We start from the raw sequence: 13,729 nt of genomic DNA, 5'->3' as shown, positions 1-13,729 counted from the left end.
CACACACACCAACAATACTCTTTTTATAAAGCCTAAAAAGATAGATATCAGTCAATGAAAATACCAAGAAAATAGATACAGCACAAATGAATGGATAAAAAAGAAAAAAAAAACCAGCACAATTTTATTCCATGACTGATAAAGCACGTTAATGTGATTGAAAATGACCGTTACAGAAGTCAAAACAGATTTCCAGTCTGTACGTGTCACGCTGCTAATAAGCAGCCTTGAGCTCTCCACAGGCGCCTCGTGCTTTTATATCCTTCCTTTACTCTGTCTCACTTCACCATCTATCAGTTCCAGACCATGTGTTTTGAAGGATGCAGGGGCAAGTCGGTGGGAGGACTGAGGGTATGTGGCCCACATCCAGGCCGGCTTGCTAAGGAGTGGGTGTTGACAGCACTCAGACGGCCACGCGGGGTCCAGAACACGAGGACGGAAGACGTAGTGCAGATTTTATTGAGCACAGACACTCTTGATTGTCCTCGGAGGCTCGCAGTGCTGCATCACTGCTTCCACGGCGTTGCCTTTGACCTCGACTGTATTTGGCAGACTACCTCCCTTCCTTCCCTTCAGGTTATTCCACCCTCCTCTCTGGGCTCCCTTCCAGGGGATCTCTGACGAAGCCCGCTGGCTGGCAAAGCCGCTGCTGCTGACACAAGCGATGCTCAGGTGTCAGAAAGCAGAGCTGATGGTGCAATGTGTCGCCTTTAGCCGTGTCAACAGCAACCCAACACGCCTCGACCAATCGGAGATCAAAAGGAAGAGAGTTGGAGAGAGGGAGAGGCTCGAAGGAGATATAAACCTCCGTTTGGTTAAAGTTCAAGTTAAACTGAAATTTTGAATTCTCCTTTCTTCATATGTGAGAAAATGTTGTTGCTTTTATATGTTTTTATACCTTTCTAATTCACAATGTTCTTCTCAGTGTTCTTAGATGTATTTGTGCTAATTGTGTCTCGAACACTCACACCTTCAGAATGTTCTCGATGGCACACTGACATTTGACGACCGGCGTATTAGGAAGCGCGGTGCCAAGTTTTATGGTGCACCACTGACCCGGGCGTGTAATAGCCCCGTATATACAAATGGTGTCACGACACTTTTTTTGTTTTACTTCTTTTAAAAAAAGGCCACATAGCATTAGTTAGGTACAGACCAATATTTTCAATACCTGATCTGCCGTTAGTAGATCCTGCTCACTCTTTGTTGTGGGTGCCCAACATTATAGAAAAGGACTGCGGTGTCGCAGAGTGGTAACCCACCGTGATGTCACCAGTTGGTTTGTGAACCGTTTTAAAGCCTCAGATTGGCATTTTGGCCGTCACCATCTTGTTTTTTTGGAGCTAGAAGTGACCATATTTGGATGGGCTGGGGAGGAGTGAGGGGTGGACCTGACTGAGAACCTGAGGACACTATGCCCATCCTCATATACCGGAAACTTCTCTGCACCTAAGGCATGTCAATCAAACCAGACACGCCCCCGAACATATGTCTCTCTGAGGCCTAATATCTAATTAATGATGGAATTATTTTTAGATGGACCACCAGAACTCTGATCAGAAGGAGTGAATTTAGCCAGTGACACCACAATGACTTCAGGAAAACATATATTGACTTTGTAATTCATGAGAGAAGTTGATGCGTTTTTAATAGGAGTCTATTGGAGGAAGATGTTTTTTGGAGCCAGTCCCTAGTGGCCCTCAGTAGTATTGCACGTCTGCTTCGACTTTATTTTTCCGACCTGGAGACTATGTCCATTTTTTTTATGGGTCTTGCTAGTCTTAGCCTTCTAGCTTTCATGAGCGAACTGTATGGAGTAACGTCTCAACTGCTGAAATCCCATAAGGGACAAATCCTCACACTGACGTCTGATATCCGACTTGGCGATTATGGAAGTCCCTGAAAACCATCCAAAGTATTTTTAACCCTATGTGACTAAGTCCGGAGTCATAGATCAGCCTCTCTCCCATCCATACCATATGGCGTGAGTGCAGCAAAAGCGATTCCTAACAATGCCTAGCAACGCCCACCCCCAGCTGGTTTACTGCCTGTATGTCTGTTAGAAGTGATGTAATATTTTATTATCAGGAAAAAACAAAAATTCACTGAAAAACAAACAAAAATAACCCTTATTGCAAATAAACTTTAGAGATTGTTTTAGGGGTTTAAAAAAAAAAAATGCAGAAACAAGGTAGGAAGAGATGGAGGCACCTACTGAGCATGACAGAGACTGTATTCACTCGAGGATTGAAGGAACACCTTCCTTTTCCTGAGTCGGTCCTGGAGTCAAGGTGAAATACTTGTTCCTGTCAAAGAGACAAAGAAGACGTAAGACAGTCTGGAGACAGTTTTATATGACACATTGTTCCATCCGCTGGCCTCTGCTACAATAAAACTGCATGTATGAGCGAAACAAACGTCCCACAGCATAGACCCGCTCAGGTTCTCCTTCCTTTTGGTTTTAAGGAGGCACAGAGGCAGTCCTGCCCCAGACCACCTTAACTGGTCCACATGGGGCAGTAAAAAGGAGGAATTTTCCCTGCTAATGTGGTAGATAACCTTTTCTCCATCTCAGGTGGAAATGCTGCCAAGTTTCAACCGCCTCCTTATGGCAGACTGGATAATCCAAGTGCCTCTGACAAGCAAGCTGGGTGTATTATAGCACTTCCTGTCCCATCCTATTTAGATCTAACCCACGACGGTGGGGCAGCTTCTTTGAATGGGACTGACGTCACCTCGGCAGAATTTTTCTAGGAAAATGTGTGCGTTCGCCCAAGAGATTCTGGAGTAGGATCGACTCCATCTGGCAGGTTGCCATCAACCTCTACACTGCAAAAAATATCCGTCGTTTAATGTTAAAGCTCGTCTCCACTCAGACCATTTAAGTTACTGTGACTTCAACTGGGGGTTTGACCTTCACAGTGCAGACTGAAGCTCAAAATGGACTTTTGCTGCGTAACAATGTTAACATCACAGCTACTTTATATCTCGTGTGTCCGTCATATTTATCCATTATTATCTATTTTTGTCATCGTTATCATTTATCCCTGTACAATAACACTGTATTTTTTTTTTAAAGCAATGCCACACACTGTGTGCATTATTCTATGTTTGTGTTTATTTGAGAAGTTTTTGGGGAATTTGCATTTATATTTTTTTTAATAACTTTGTCCCTAGTGGGCATCAATAAAAGCTAGTGTAATCATTTCATGTCTATCCTATCTTGTGCTATATCATTTGAGTGAGGAAACATCTTGTTTCAAACTTTTTAAACAAAACATATCCATAGATTCAATTTGAGGGAGAAAAGATATTGATGCTTTTAACAGTTTGTAAGATGTCAACAGAGGTTTCAGCACAGAGAATTTTTATATATCTTGTAAAACACTTTAAGGGAATCGTTAAAATTCTGCTTTTCTTTCAACAAATAACAAATAATAAATGTTCTAAAAACAAGCAGTTATGACACGTTATGAAGATTTAAAGACTGAATGAAAGACCAATGGACTTAGTAACACATTTACTGCAGTTTATAATTCACATCACGAAAACATTGACACATGCAAATAACATGTCGCATCCATCATATCGAGTTTCAAAACACCACAACAACCCTGTTAACATCACGGTGCAGCAGCTTCTTATCCGTAACAGATCTCTTTTCTTGAGGCATGTGTAAGTTCAGAAGTTGCAAACAGAGCAGTCTGCCTTTCAAACAAAACCCCTAAATGACAAAAGGCACTGCGGCGAGGAGAGAGTCTGGTTTGGAGCTCTCTCCCTCGCTCTGCCTATTAGCGTTTGGCAGCAGTCGGCAGAGTGTGGCCACATGCTGTTCACTCGGTGAGCACTTTTCTCCTAGAGGGCTGATACTAGACCTCCCTTTCCTCCCCTCTTATCCTCAGCATCTCCTCTTACGTGGCATCAAACTGACTATACAAAAATGTATGAAGTTATGAAACACTTTTTCTCCCCATATGCTGTCACGTCTGAAGTCTGAGCTGATCAGTAGAAAATATGCTGGGATGCATTGGTTGTCGGTGATTATGAATGATGTTGTTCTCATTCCAGCAGAGTGGTGTGAAGACAATTCAGTTTATTGCAGCAATCAATCACAAACCTTTTGGTTTGAAATAATCACATAAAAACTGGTTAATCTGAAAAAAATGCTGCTTACACACACTCCTCGAGTCATTTTTAATGACTCCTTAATCTCTCACACGGTAAATTTGCTTACTTGCTCGGGGGTGACAGCATTCACACTAGTTTTATTTCAACACAGGGGCCACATGAGCAGTCTATTAAAGGTGTTTTTACAGAATATCAAAGAGGAGAAGGAATTATGAGTGAATTTCTTTCCCTAATGAGTAGTTACATTTACTCAGTGTTCATACAATCAGGCCTGTTTTTTTTTTTTTAAATAATCATGAAGGAAGTAAAACGGGTGTCTTCAACAAACCACCGTCAGATTATTCTAATTTTAATTATACCATATCCTCACTTAATCGCACATGTTTTGAGATCATGTTCATGTGGTATGATATTGTTCCATTGCTGGTGTATCCCAAAGTATTTTAAAATGGACACCCAGAACGGATAATCTACCTCAACACAGTGGAGTTACGGCGGTGGCTGTGGTGTTCACCATCGAGCCAAAACGGTTTATTTCCCCCCACCGACTTTGTTTCTTTAATCTGTCATCGTGCACCCACCTCCGGTCTGCGGCCCCTGTTGATGTACACACAGACGGGACTGTACGCTCCGCTGCCGCACATGAACAGATGAGTTCTGTTGTACGGCTGCACCACCCGGATGAAGTTCCCGCAGCCATGCTGGAAAAACACAAACAAACAGAGAGAGACATGCGAAAAGTTAACAAGGTGAGAAACAACAAGAAAACAATTCTGAGGAACCTTCACTATTTCTATTACTTCACTTTAAAGCATAATCTTTCTCTTACAAATGATATGTGATCAGAGTTTTTTGGTGTTACACCCTTGGTTGGACCACTACCTTGTAATAGCTAAAGTGACCAAACTTAAGGTAAATATTGATGGAAAATGCACATTTGTGAGTTTGTTTGCCAACTTTATGACTCTTCTTCACTTGTGCTGTTACAATAGCTTTACTTTTTAGCCAAAAACTAGTCCCACTTTTCCCTTTCAGCAAATGTTTCCTCGAGCCATTTTAATATTATTTAACCCTCGCTTTATCAAAATAAAATAACAAAATGAATAGCAGGTGGTAAAAATGCTCCAATTTTCAATCCCAGCTGTGAGATATTGCAATGAAAACAGACACAACAGAGTAAAGGTCTATTTCCTGGTACACAGCCAAGGTGAACTACACGTCGCTCCTGAAAGTATCCTATTCCGTCTGAGGGAGTAATTCAAACTTATCTCACTTGTTATGTCGGTTATACAATCACATGCTGTACAACAACGATCCCACAGCTCACTGGTCTGGTATTAAGGCCAGCGGAAAAAGAGCGTCAGTGGTATGTGTGATATATCGAGGTGAGACCGACTTCTGTTCTCGCTCCATCTCTGCTTCCACTTTCCCAAAATCCCGGCAGCAGCGGGAGGGCTGGACTTTGTGGCTAATTAAGCCTGAGTTTGCAGGAAAAAAGAGGAGAAACGAGGAGAGACGAAGGAAGCAGCAGGGAGGAGAGGAACCCTTATCCAGGGAGCCTTCAGGAACTTGGCCACGGCTGCAGGAATGGCAGCTGCAGCTCACGGTCGGAGCGCACGGCTCCACCGAGAGCCATCAACGAACAGCAACTGAATTTTTTACTGTCACACGCCCATCTGTTATTCCTCTTCCTCTTCTTTATATCTTGTCTCTCTGTCTTGACTTCTCCGTATTCATTTCATCACACCCTCGTGGAGCCTGCGCCCATATCCGATGTCACTTTTAAAGAGCCTCACATAGATGTGTGGCCCCATGCTGTTTTATTTTCCTCTCGCGTGTTTCCTATCCACACACACACACACATGCAGCCTTTGTGAGCAGACAAACAGCATCCAGCTTCGTGGCCTCAAGTGTAAATGGGGATCACGCTGAGTTTAAAGTGGAGGCTTTTGAGGAAGCAGCAAACCTATATATTTCTCCTTCAAAGCCACCCTTCGGCCCAAACAATGGGCGGCCGCTTTCTGGAGCCCCTCTTGACCACAGATTCTCTCGGAGAAGGGGAACTGAATATATACACATGAAGAGGGTAACCATAACAGATGTACAGGGGGGCCTGTGATTCAAGAAAAAAAAGCTGAGGAGAAAGGAGACTATGGATGAGAGAAAATGAAATATTCTGTGGTAAAAAAAAAAAAAAAAAGGAGAGACATGTTGAAAGAGTTGGAAAAATTGACCAAGGAAAGTAGGAAAAACAGAAACTTCAATTTTTAAATGGAGAAAGTGGCAGGGCTGCAAATAAGAGAAGGGATGGCTGAAGGAGAGGAGGGGCCATCGAGTGGCTCCACACAGAGATGGTTCACCCAAATATTTGCGGGAGCCTGTCTGCAGCAGGCGTGCGATGACTCAGAGCAGCACAAATCCCTCAGTGACTGGAAACAGCCTCCTCTCTATTTCTGCAACAGCATGTTGCACAAAACCCCCGGCTGTACTACCCCAGCTGCTGTCGGAGGATGGAGTGGATGGCGGATATTGTTGGACCGACAGGCAGCTCCGGATGCTTTTTATTGAAAACGTGGGCTGTTGACTTTCAAAATTGGGCCATCAATTTATGTAAAAAATTACTGAAGAAGGTTTTCTTCATTAAAAAGTAAACCCTTGTCCCCCCCCTCCTCTCCCCTCTGCACTGCACTGCAGGATCTATAGGCAACTTGTTTCCAAACAACCCAATTAGAGGAAGAAAGAGGCGGAGGAGGAATCAGCCCTCTGAGTCTTGCTGTATGTCTTCATTAAATCTCTTTGCAGCTCTCCACCTTAGCTCAGAACCAGCACGGCTTATGAAATGTGCGACGGTGAGCTGTGCTGCGTTTGACTCTGGCTTGTTGTTGTTACAGCGGCCCGTGGCCTTCCATCCTCCCACACCGCTGCTCTTGTAACTGTCTAACCGTGGCGATGCCAGGGGGACTCTGGGCCGGTCGGCGGTGACCCTGTACACATCTGCTGCTCGATGCGAATACGGCTGGACTTGACGTGAGCTCACAGATGCGAGAGGGAAATCCCGGGAGGCAACTTCCGCTGTAGACCCACTTGGAGGAAAAGATTTGGGACCAGCTGAGAAAACCTGGAACATCATGGCAGAAAAGCTTGAGGGTTTTCTGACCAGTGTTGTGTACTTCATTAGTTTACCATTAACCATAATTAATGACATATTAGCAAATATTTATAGGTCCAAAGCACGGCTGGAGCTTTTCATAACATCCAGCTGCAGGCGAGCGCTGGACGGGTGGGTGGAGAAAGACGCAGGGACTATGTGCATATTCATAGGTCTGCACCTACTAAATGAAGACAAAGTATAAAGTCACATCTTTGCCATTTTAAGGCATTCTGAGATATTTTTTCATGGGAAAAAAACCTTCTAAATATGTAATTTTGATGAACAGAGATGAGTTTTTCAGGGTTTAATCAATGCCAAAAGATGGACTGTAGTAACTCTCCTTATTGCTGGACACAGATAGATTTTATGTTATATGATCTTATGTGGTCTTTTTAGTGATTTCTAAATCAGGACTATGTAATTTTTGTTGGACAGAGATAATTTAGTGTTTTGCTAAAGCAGTTTAACATTAACAAACATTTTAAGCTACTGTACAAGTGGAGGACGTCCATAAAGTCAGCAAACTGTATTATTTGTTAACGCCATGTATTCAATATGTTCTCAACCCAAAACGGTCAAATGGCTCATTTGCTGAATCTTTGAAAAGTACCAGCAGCCGGCATACTCAACCTTCGTTGCCATGTCAACAATAATAAACACATTTATTTAGGTAATGGTACCAAATCTACATGGTCAGGTTTCGAAAAAGATCACGGTTTGGGTTGAAATTAGTATGTCAGTTCTGTTAGTAAAATAAGTCAACGATGGCTTTTGTTACCGAACGGGACGCGAACACGGGTCTCCGGGGACTTCTCACTCTTTATACTACGTCACCTGACTTCCTCCTTTGCTCCCATCATGACTATTTCAACCACAAAATGTTGCAATAGACGTTAATATGCGTCGTATTAAGCGACACACGCTGATGACCTCCGTGGATGTTTTTGTTTTAGGGGATATCTGTCAGCAGGGGAAGCCAAAAAAGGCCCCAGGAGATCCAAGCACGAGGGTTTTGAAAGGTTTACTGTCCTTACCGTGGGGTCTTTGCCTGCCATTTGGCACTCTTCTATTTTGCTGGTAGATGCAGGCCAGAACACCTGGTGGTGAAAGCAGCACAGAATATAAATGAGCGACTGAGCGCCCCCGTCAGTAACAGGTTGAGAGACACGACATGAATATGCTCATGAGGTTTGATCACATCCTGTTTATACACACACACACACACACACACACACACACACACACACACACACACACACACACACACACACACACACACACACACAGGGAAATGTTGGTGCAGAATGAACCCAACAAACGTGCTGGAGGTTTGGGTTTCCATTAGAAGTTCCTGCGTCGGTGATTACGGCTCGCTATCATCCGTGTGTGTTTTCAAACCCGGGAGAGGTGCTTAAAAGGTCCACTTCAATGCATATATCAAGCAATTTACTCGGGGAAAAAAATGGATGCGGTGCAGCTCTCCCTGGGGGAACCTAAATGCTTTCCCATCTGTTTATGCACCTCATGCCTGTCAATTACACAGAAGATAATTCCTTCACTGCATGCAGAATTGGTTAGAAGAGAGCTCGAGCGTTTTTTTGGGCTCTTTTGAACAACCTTAAAATTGCACTGATCATGGCAAATGTGTGGTGCTTTGCATATCATTGCACAGACTATAATAATATCCACAGAGGCGGTTTTATGATGTGTCGTACACGCTGCTTTTACGCAACGTTTTAATTTTTCTTCTTTGTTGACGTGAGAAAAAAAGAACATGCGCCGTTCTCGGACCGAAACAGTGAGTATCTGCTGACCTTCAGTGTGCCATAGGTGATGTTGTTGATGTCCATGGAGAGGACGTGGTCCTTGCAGCCCACATACATCCTGTCCTGGTCCTCGTCCATCTGCAGGATCCTGTAGTCCATGGCCTTGTCTGATATACTGTAGTGTTCAAAGGACTGGGAGGCCTGCAGGTCTGAGAGGCGCACAGAGAAAACAAAATGCAAAGGAAAATATACAAATAAGCTGGCTTCCACACCGAGATAAGAAACCTTTTTTCTCCTCTGTCTACTAAATTAAACTCAAGGAAAACAGATAGATACAAGCCCACATGACTCTCTCTGATAAAAACACGAACTCTCTAAATTATGTCCCTGCTTGAGCCCAAAAGCTCTGAAAAGAAAACTCAGTAACTTGTAGGATTTGCTGGTTGTTTATTCAATATCCTCAGTTCTCATATGGGAGGACCGCTGCTGACATTATATATTTACACAGCGTGGAAGGCGATTTGCAACTATAGTGCAAGACTGTATATACAATATATAGTATAACATTTCAAAGTAACACTAGAAACATAAAATAAACATTTCCGTTCAGTCAAGTTTAAATAACTTAATCTCTCCAAGGACAACCACTGAAGACGATTCAAAGAAAAGTTCAAGTGAAAGCAGTTTGCAGATTAAAGTCAAGACCAAAGAAACAGAACAACGCATTTTATATTTCTAGTCACTCAGTACAGATCTCAGGATTTAGACAAGGAAAAGGAAACAGAAACACTCGTGGTGTCACCTGATTTACATCTTATGTCCATTAAATGACCGTTATCAGTGATCATCTCTACTTTAATTATTCCTCAGACAAGACAAACTGCTTCTATAATTTGACCTCTAAGCGAATGTGGTAATTATGACAGGAGCAAAGCAGGAAGTCAAGTGATGGTGATGGTACTAACTCGACTCTGCTCGTGGTACTAGGTACTTTTTCCGGATTTTGTTTTCCACCACAGCAGGTAGAGTAGACTCACGAGTCTCCTCACATGTCGTGGTGGTCGGATGGTTCAAACGCAGGACTTTCAGGAGACTCCCAAAACTGTCAAACCCTGGTGCCTTCTATGACCTAAAAATAGTTTTAAATTTGAAGAGTCAAAGGGAAATCACTTTTGTTTCGAGTGAGATATCGGCAGCACAATCTGAACGTTACAGACCGAGACTTAATGACCCACTTCTGAAGTCGTTTTCAGAATAAATTCTTGGTAAATATACATCCGCATTCACTCAACTTTCCTCCATTCAGCGAGAGAGAGGCTGTGATTACAGAGCACATGTTCGTTATGTGTGCATACTGTATATAGAGAGTGTATGAAAAAGTCCTCCCACTGAGTCTTTTCTGCTCATTAAAAGCGCACATTGTTTACTTTGTATGTGTGAACATCAGTTATTTTCAGCCTATTTGCTCCTGAGATAGAAAATTCTCAACCATACCATCAAAGGCCTTCACTGTCAAAGCCAAACTCATGCATATTTATCACTTTTTCAATCTGCACTGAGAGCAGGGCGAGAGTGGGAGAGGGGGAGGGTGGGGGGCAATGTAGATGTACACCCTCCATTTCCTCCCCTGTATTGACCCTTACTGAGCTCTCTTTGTGTTCCCTTCTCTAATCAACAAACAGGTTGCCCATGCTTTGCTTCAATGCCTCTGGCTGAAGTCACATTTTCATTATTGTGCGACATACGCTTTTGAGGTCGGAGCCTTTTATCTTGCAGGAAAGTGGCTCTGCTGCGGCAAACCCTCACTCCCATCACAGGCGGTCACTTGGCTCGTTCGCCACGTAAAGCCTGAAGTATTTAACTTTAAATAAAGACAAGTTAACCACTTCAGTCTCAGGCGAGTTTCCCACGACTCTTCACTCTCCACTTTAACCGTGTTTAGGTAAATTGCCCGACATGGTTCATGTTTTGAAGCGAGAGCGGGCTATTTCTGAATACTGTATCATCTTGAGCCTCGTCTGGTGCCTTAATGAAGAACATGCTACACAAACACGACTCTGTTTTCTACTTGGCTCGCTGGGGAACGATATTAAAAGCGAAAGTGTCCTGTCAAGAAGATTTGAGTTCAATAAAACGAGAAGCTTGGAAAGGGAGAGATTGCATCAGCCTCATGCTTCAAAGCAGCCGGGAGGAGAGCGGTGCAGATAGCATCACGGAGCGCTCTGTGCCGAGGCAATATTATCCAAACGCTGAAAAGGCTTAAGATGTTACCTGCATTGCTGTGCGAGACAACGAGACACCTTCGTTTTAGAGGTTGAGTTAAACCTCAGCAGGTAGAAGCCAAAGAGTCAGAAATGTTAATTATATAACATGAGCCTGAAACAGCGCTGAAAAAAATAACAAGAAGTGAAGAGGAATAAGTTACACCACAAAGTTCAGTTTCTACTAACTGCAATGCTGGGTTTTTCTGTTCGCCCGATAGTTACCGAAACCAAGTTTTAGTTACTGGATAAGCCAGTTAATTAATTAGTTAAATGTAACTGATGTCACAAAAATAGATGCCCAAAATGGACATTCTCTGTAAAAGCTGATACAGAACTTCCTCAAAGTGCAGTACCACTGAGGGCCACTAGGGGCTGTCTCCAAAAACCCTCTGCCTCATTGTGAAAATAATCCCATCATCAATTAGATATAAGACCTCAAGCAGAGGTACGTTTGGGTTGCTTGTGTGGTTTTTCAGGAGCATTTAACTTTTCACATTGTCTTCATCAGCATTGATTTAACTGAACTGGCTCAGCAGTACACTTTTGAAAAATATTTGCATAGAGATTCTGGATTTTTCAGTGGGGAGGATTTTAAGATTTTCTCACCAAATAATTGAACTTTGATTTATGGAAAATTAAGTACTTTAAAAAAAAAAAAAACCTATATTCAAACATCTCTGAAGGATATATTTAAAACAACAATTTAAGTTTTAAAAATCTGTAAAAAAAACCAACAACACGTTGCTCATATAGAAGTGAATTGACTGGTCTCCACTTAAAATTCCCACTTTTAAATTTATAGACAGCTTCCTTTCACGTGTATTTCCCAAGTGTATATAAATATTTTTTTTGCAATCCAAGTTTGTTTAATCATCAACTTGTGACATCCCCCCACTGTTAATCCACTTCAACACGAAGAAGGAAAGAAGTCCTATTCTTCCTGCCAGCATCCCTCCAGAACATTCCACGAGGGGAACAAATTGTTCGGAGGGGTGTGGTGAGGGTGAAATAACCGTTTAATATTTTGGTGAACTCTGTATTGTTTTCTCAGTGGGGGGAAACGGGAGACCTTTATGTTTCCCCCCGGTGAGGGTTGAAGGCCGGTTGAGCGCGGTGCCTGAGCCGCGGACGCGGCAGGGGTGTGTCACGCGGATCTGGCTTACTCGGAGCGAGAAACACGGAAAACCCTCCGGAGCTCCGCATACCGCTGGATCCGGTATCTTCTCGGCACTCTGCTTTCAATCGCACATGAGCCACGCCTGCGCTGCAGCAGCATTGTGCACCAGCATTAAAAGTTCAAACTGCCAGATGGTGCACCTGCTCTATCGGAGGGGAAGGGGGGGGGGGGGGGGGGGGTGGATGGGTGAGGCTGCTGTGAATCAAGGTTTTTCAGAGTCAGTCAGTATCCACGGGGACCCGAGTGTTTACAGAATCAATGCCTGCTCATAACCTTCGCATGACGTCTGAACTGATGCTGCTAGAGGTGTCGATCCCTTGTTGCATCTCATTAAGCTTTTTTTTTCTTTTCTTTTTGACCGCACGACCTCGCAGCTGTCACAAATTTTCTAAATGCGACTGTTATTTTATGAAAACAGAAAACAACAGTTTTGTTTCCAACTCTGCGATGAAGAAATCCTCTGCACCACATGTGGTTTGTTAGTAGTTGGTTTATGTGCATTCCTCGATGTTGAGATCACGCACAACCCCTCGGAGGGAAGAGTGTCAACAACGAGTGTGCACATGATTATGTTCAGAATCTTGTTGTGGTTTCGAGGTACACATTGTTGTATTGTGTTTACGCTGCAGGACATAATGATGACTACAGAATAACTGCAGTTTTGAAGGATGATATTTTCTTGCAGAGGAGGTGGGGCCCAAATGTTGGAGTAACGCGAGTGATGAAATGTTTTGTCCTGTTATTTTGCGTTTGCTTGCTGTTGTCTTCGTTGCAGGTGGACGGAGACGGAGAGAAAACGACAGAGGAAGCCGGGTTTGAGCCCCGACAGCTGGTGGGTTTTCTATTATAAATGTGGGCAGGTGGGCCTAGCGCTCCCCTGTGGATCTCCCAGCAGTCCCCTGTGTCCTGCCTTTGACTTTGAGCTTTGACCCATGGTGCCCCGTCAGTCGGCTGGCAGACCAATTGTGAACCAATCCACCCTGATCCATGCGATGGACAGTGGGGTTTGGTGGAAAGGGCTAAGGCGGCGGCCGCGGGAGCCGAGACTTTCTCTCTTTGATGTGCTTTTTCTTTTTTTCTTATGTGAAGTGGCCAAGCGGAAGCGGCACAAAAGCCCTTTGTTGGGCCAAGCAAGGACAGAGGTCATTCAATATTAAACAGCGGATTGCTTTCTCTTCTGCAGACTAGATCATATCGGCGAGAAAACATTCTTCATACAGTGTGTTCGGGGCTGTGATGCATT

At 43.5% G+C, this 13,729-nt stretch overlaps 1 protein-coding gene across 2 annotated transcripts in view; it reads right to left on the bottom strand.

Annotated features, from left to right (window-relative positions):
- sema3c (sema domain, immunoglobulin domain (Ig), short basic domain, secreted, (semaphorin) 3C) overlaps window positions 1-13,729 on the bottom strand; it is a 39,118-nt gene that overhangs the window by 12,773 nt on the left and 12,616 nt on the right. For both annotated transcript variants that reach the window (XM_069164766.1, XM_069164765.1), the window contains 4 exons: window positions 9,094-9,254; window positions 8,314-8,376; window positions 4,710-4,829; window positions 2,216-2,306 (listed from right to left, as the gene is read on the bottom strand). In XM_069164766.1, coding sequence (XP_069020867.1) covers window positions 2,216-2,306; window positions 4,710-4,829; window positions 8,314-8,376; window positions 9,094-9,254 — 435 coding nt within the window. The remainder of the gene's footprint in view (window positions 1-2,215; window positions 2,307-4,709; window positions 4,830-8,313; window positions 8,377-9,093; window positions 9,255-13,729) is intronic.

The sequence above is a fragment of the Embiotoca jacksoni genome, unplaced genomic scaffold (assembly GCF_022577435.1).
Source record: "Embiotoca jacksoni isolate LCO1_2020_lvr unplaced genomic scaffold, fEmbJac1.0.p SCAF_32, whole genome shotgun sequence".
In the NCBI taxonomy this organism is placed as follows: Eukaryota; Metazoa; Chordata; class Actinopteri; family Embiotocidae; genus Embiotoca; species Embiotoca jacksoni.
Note: the sequence above shows the minus strand (reverse complement) of the source record. Positions and strands in the feature narration are given on the sequence as shown.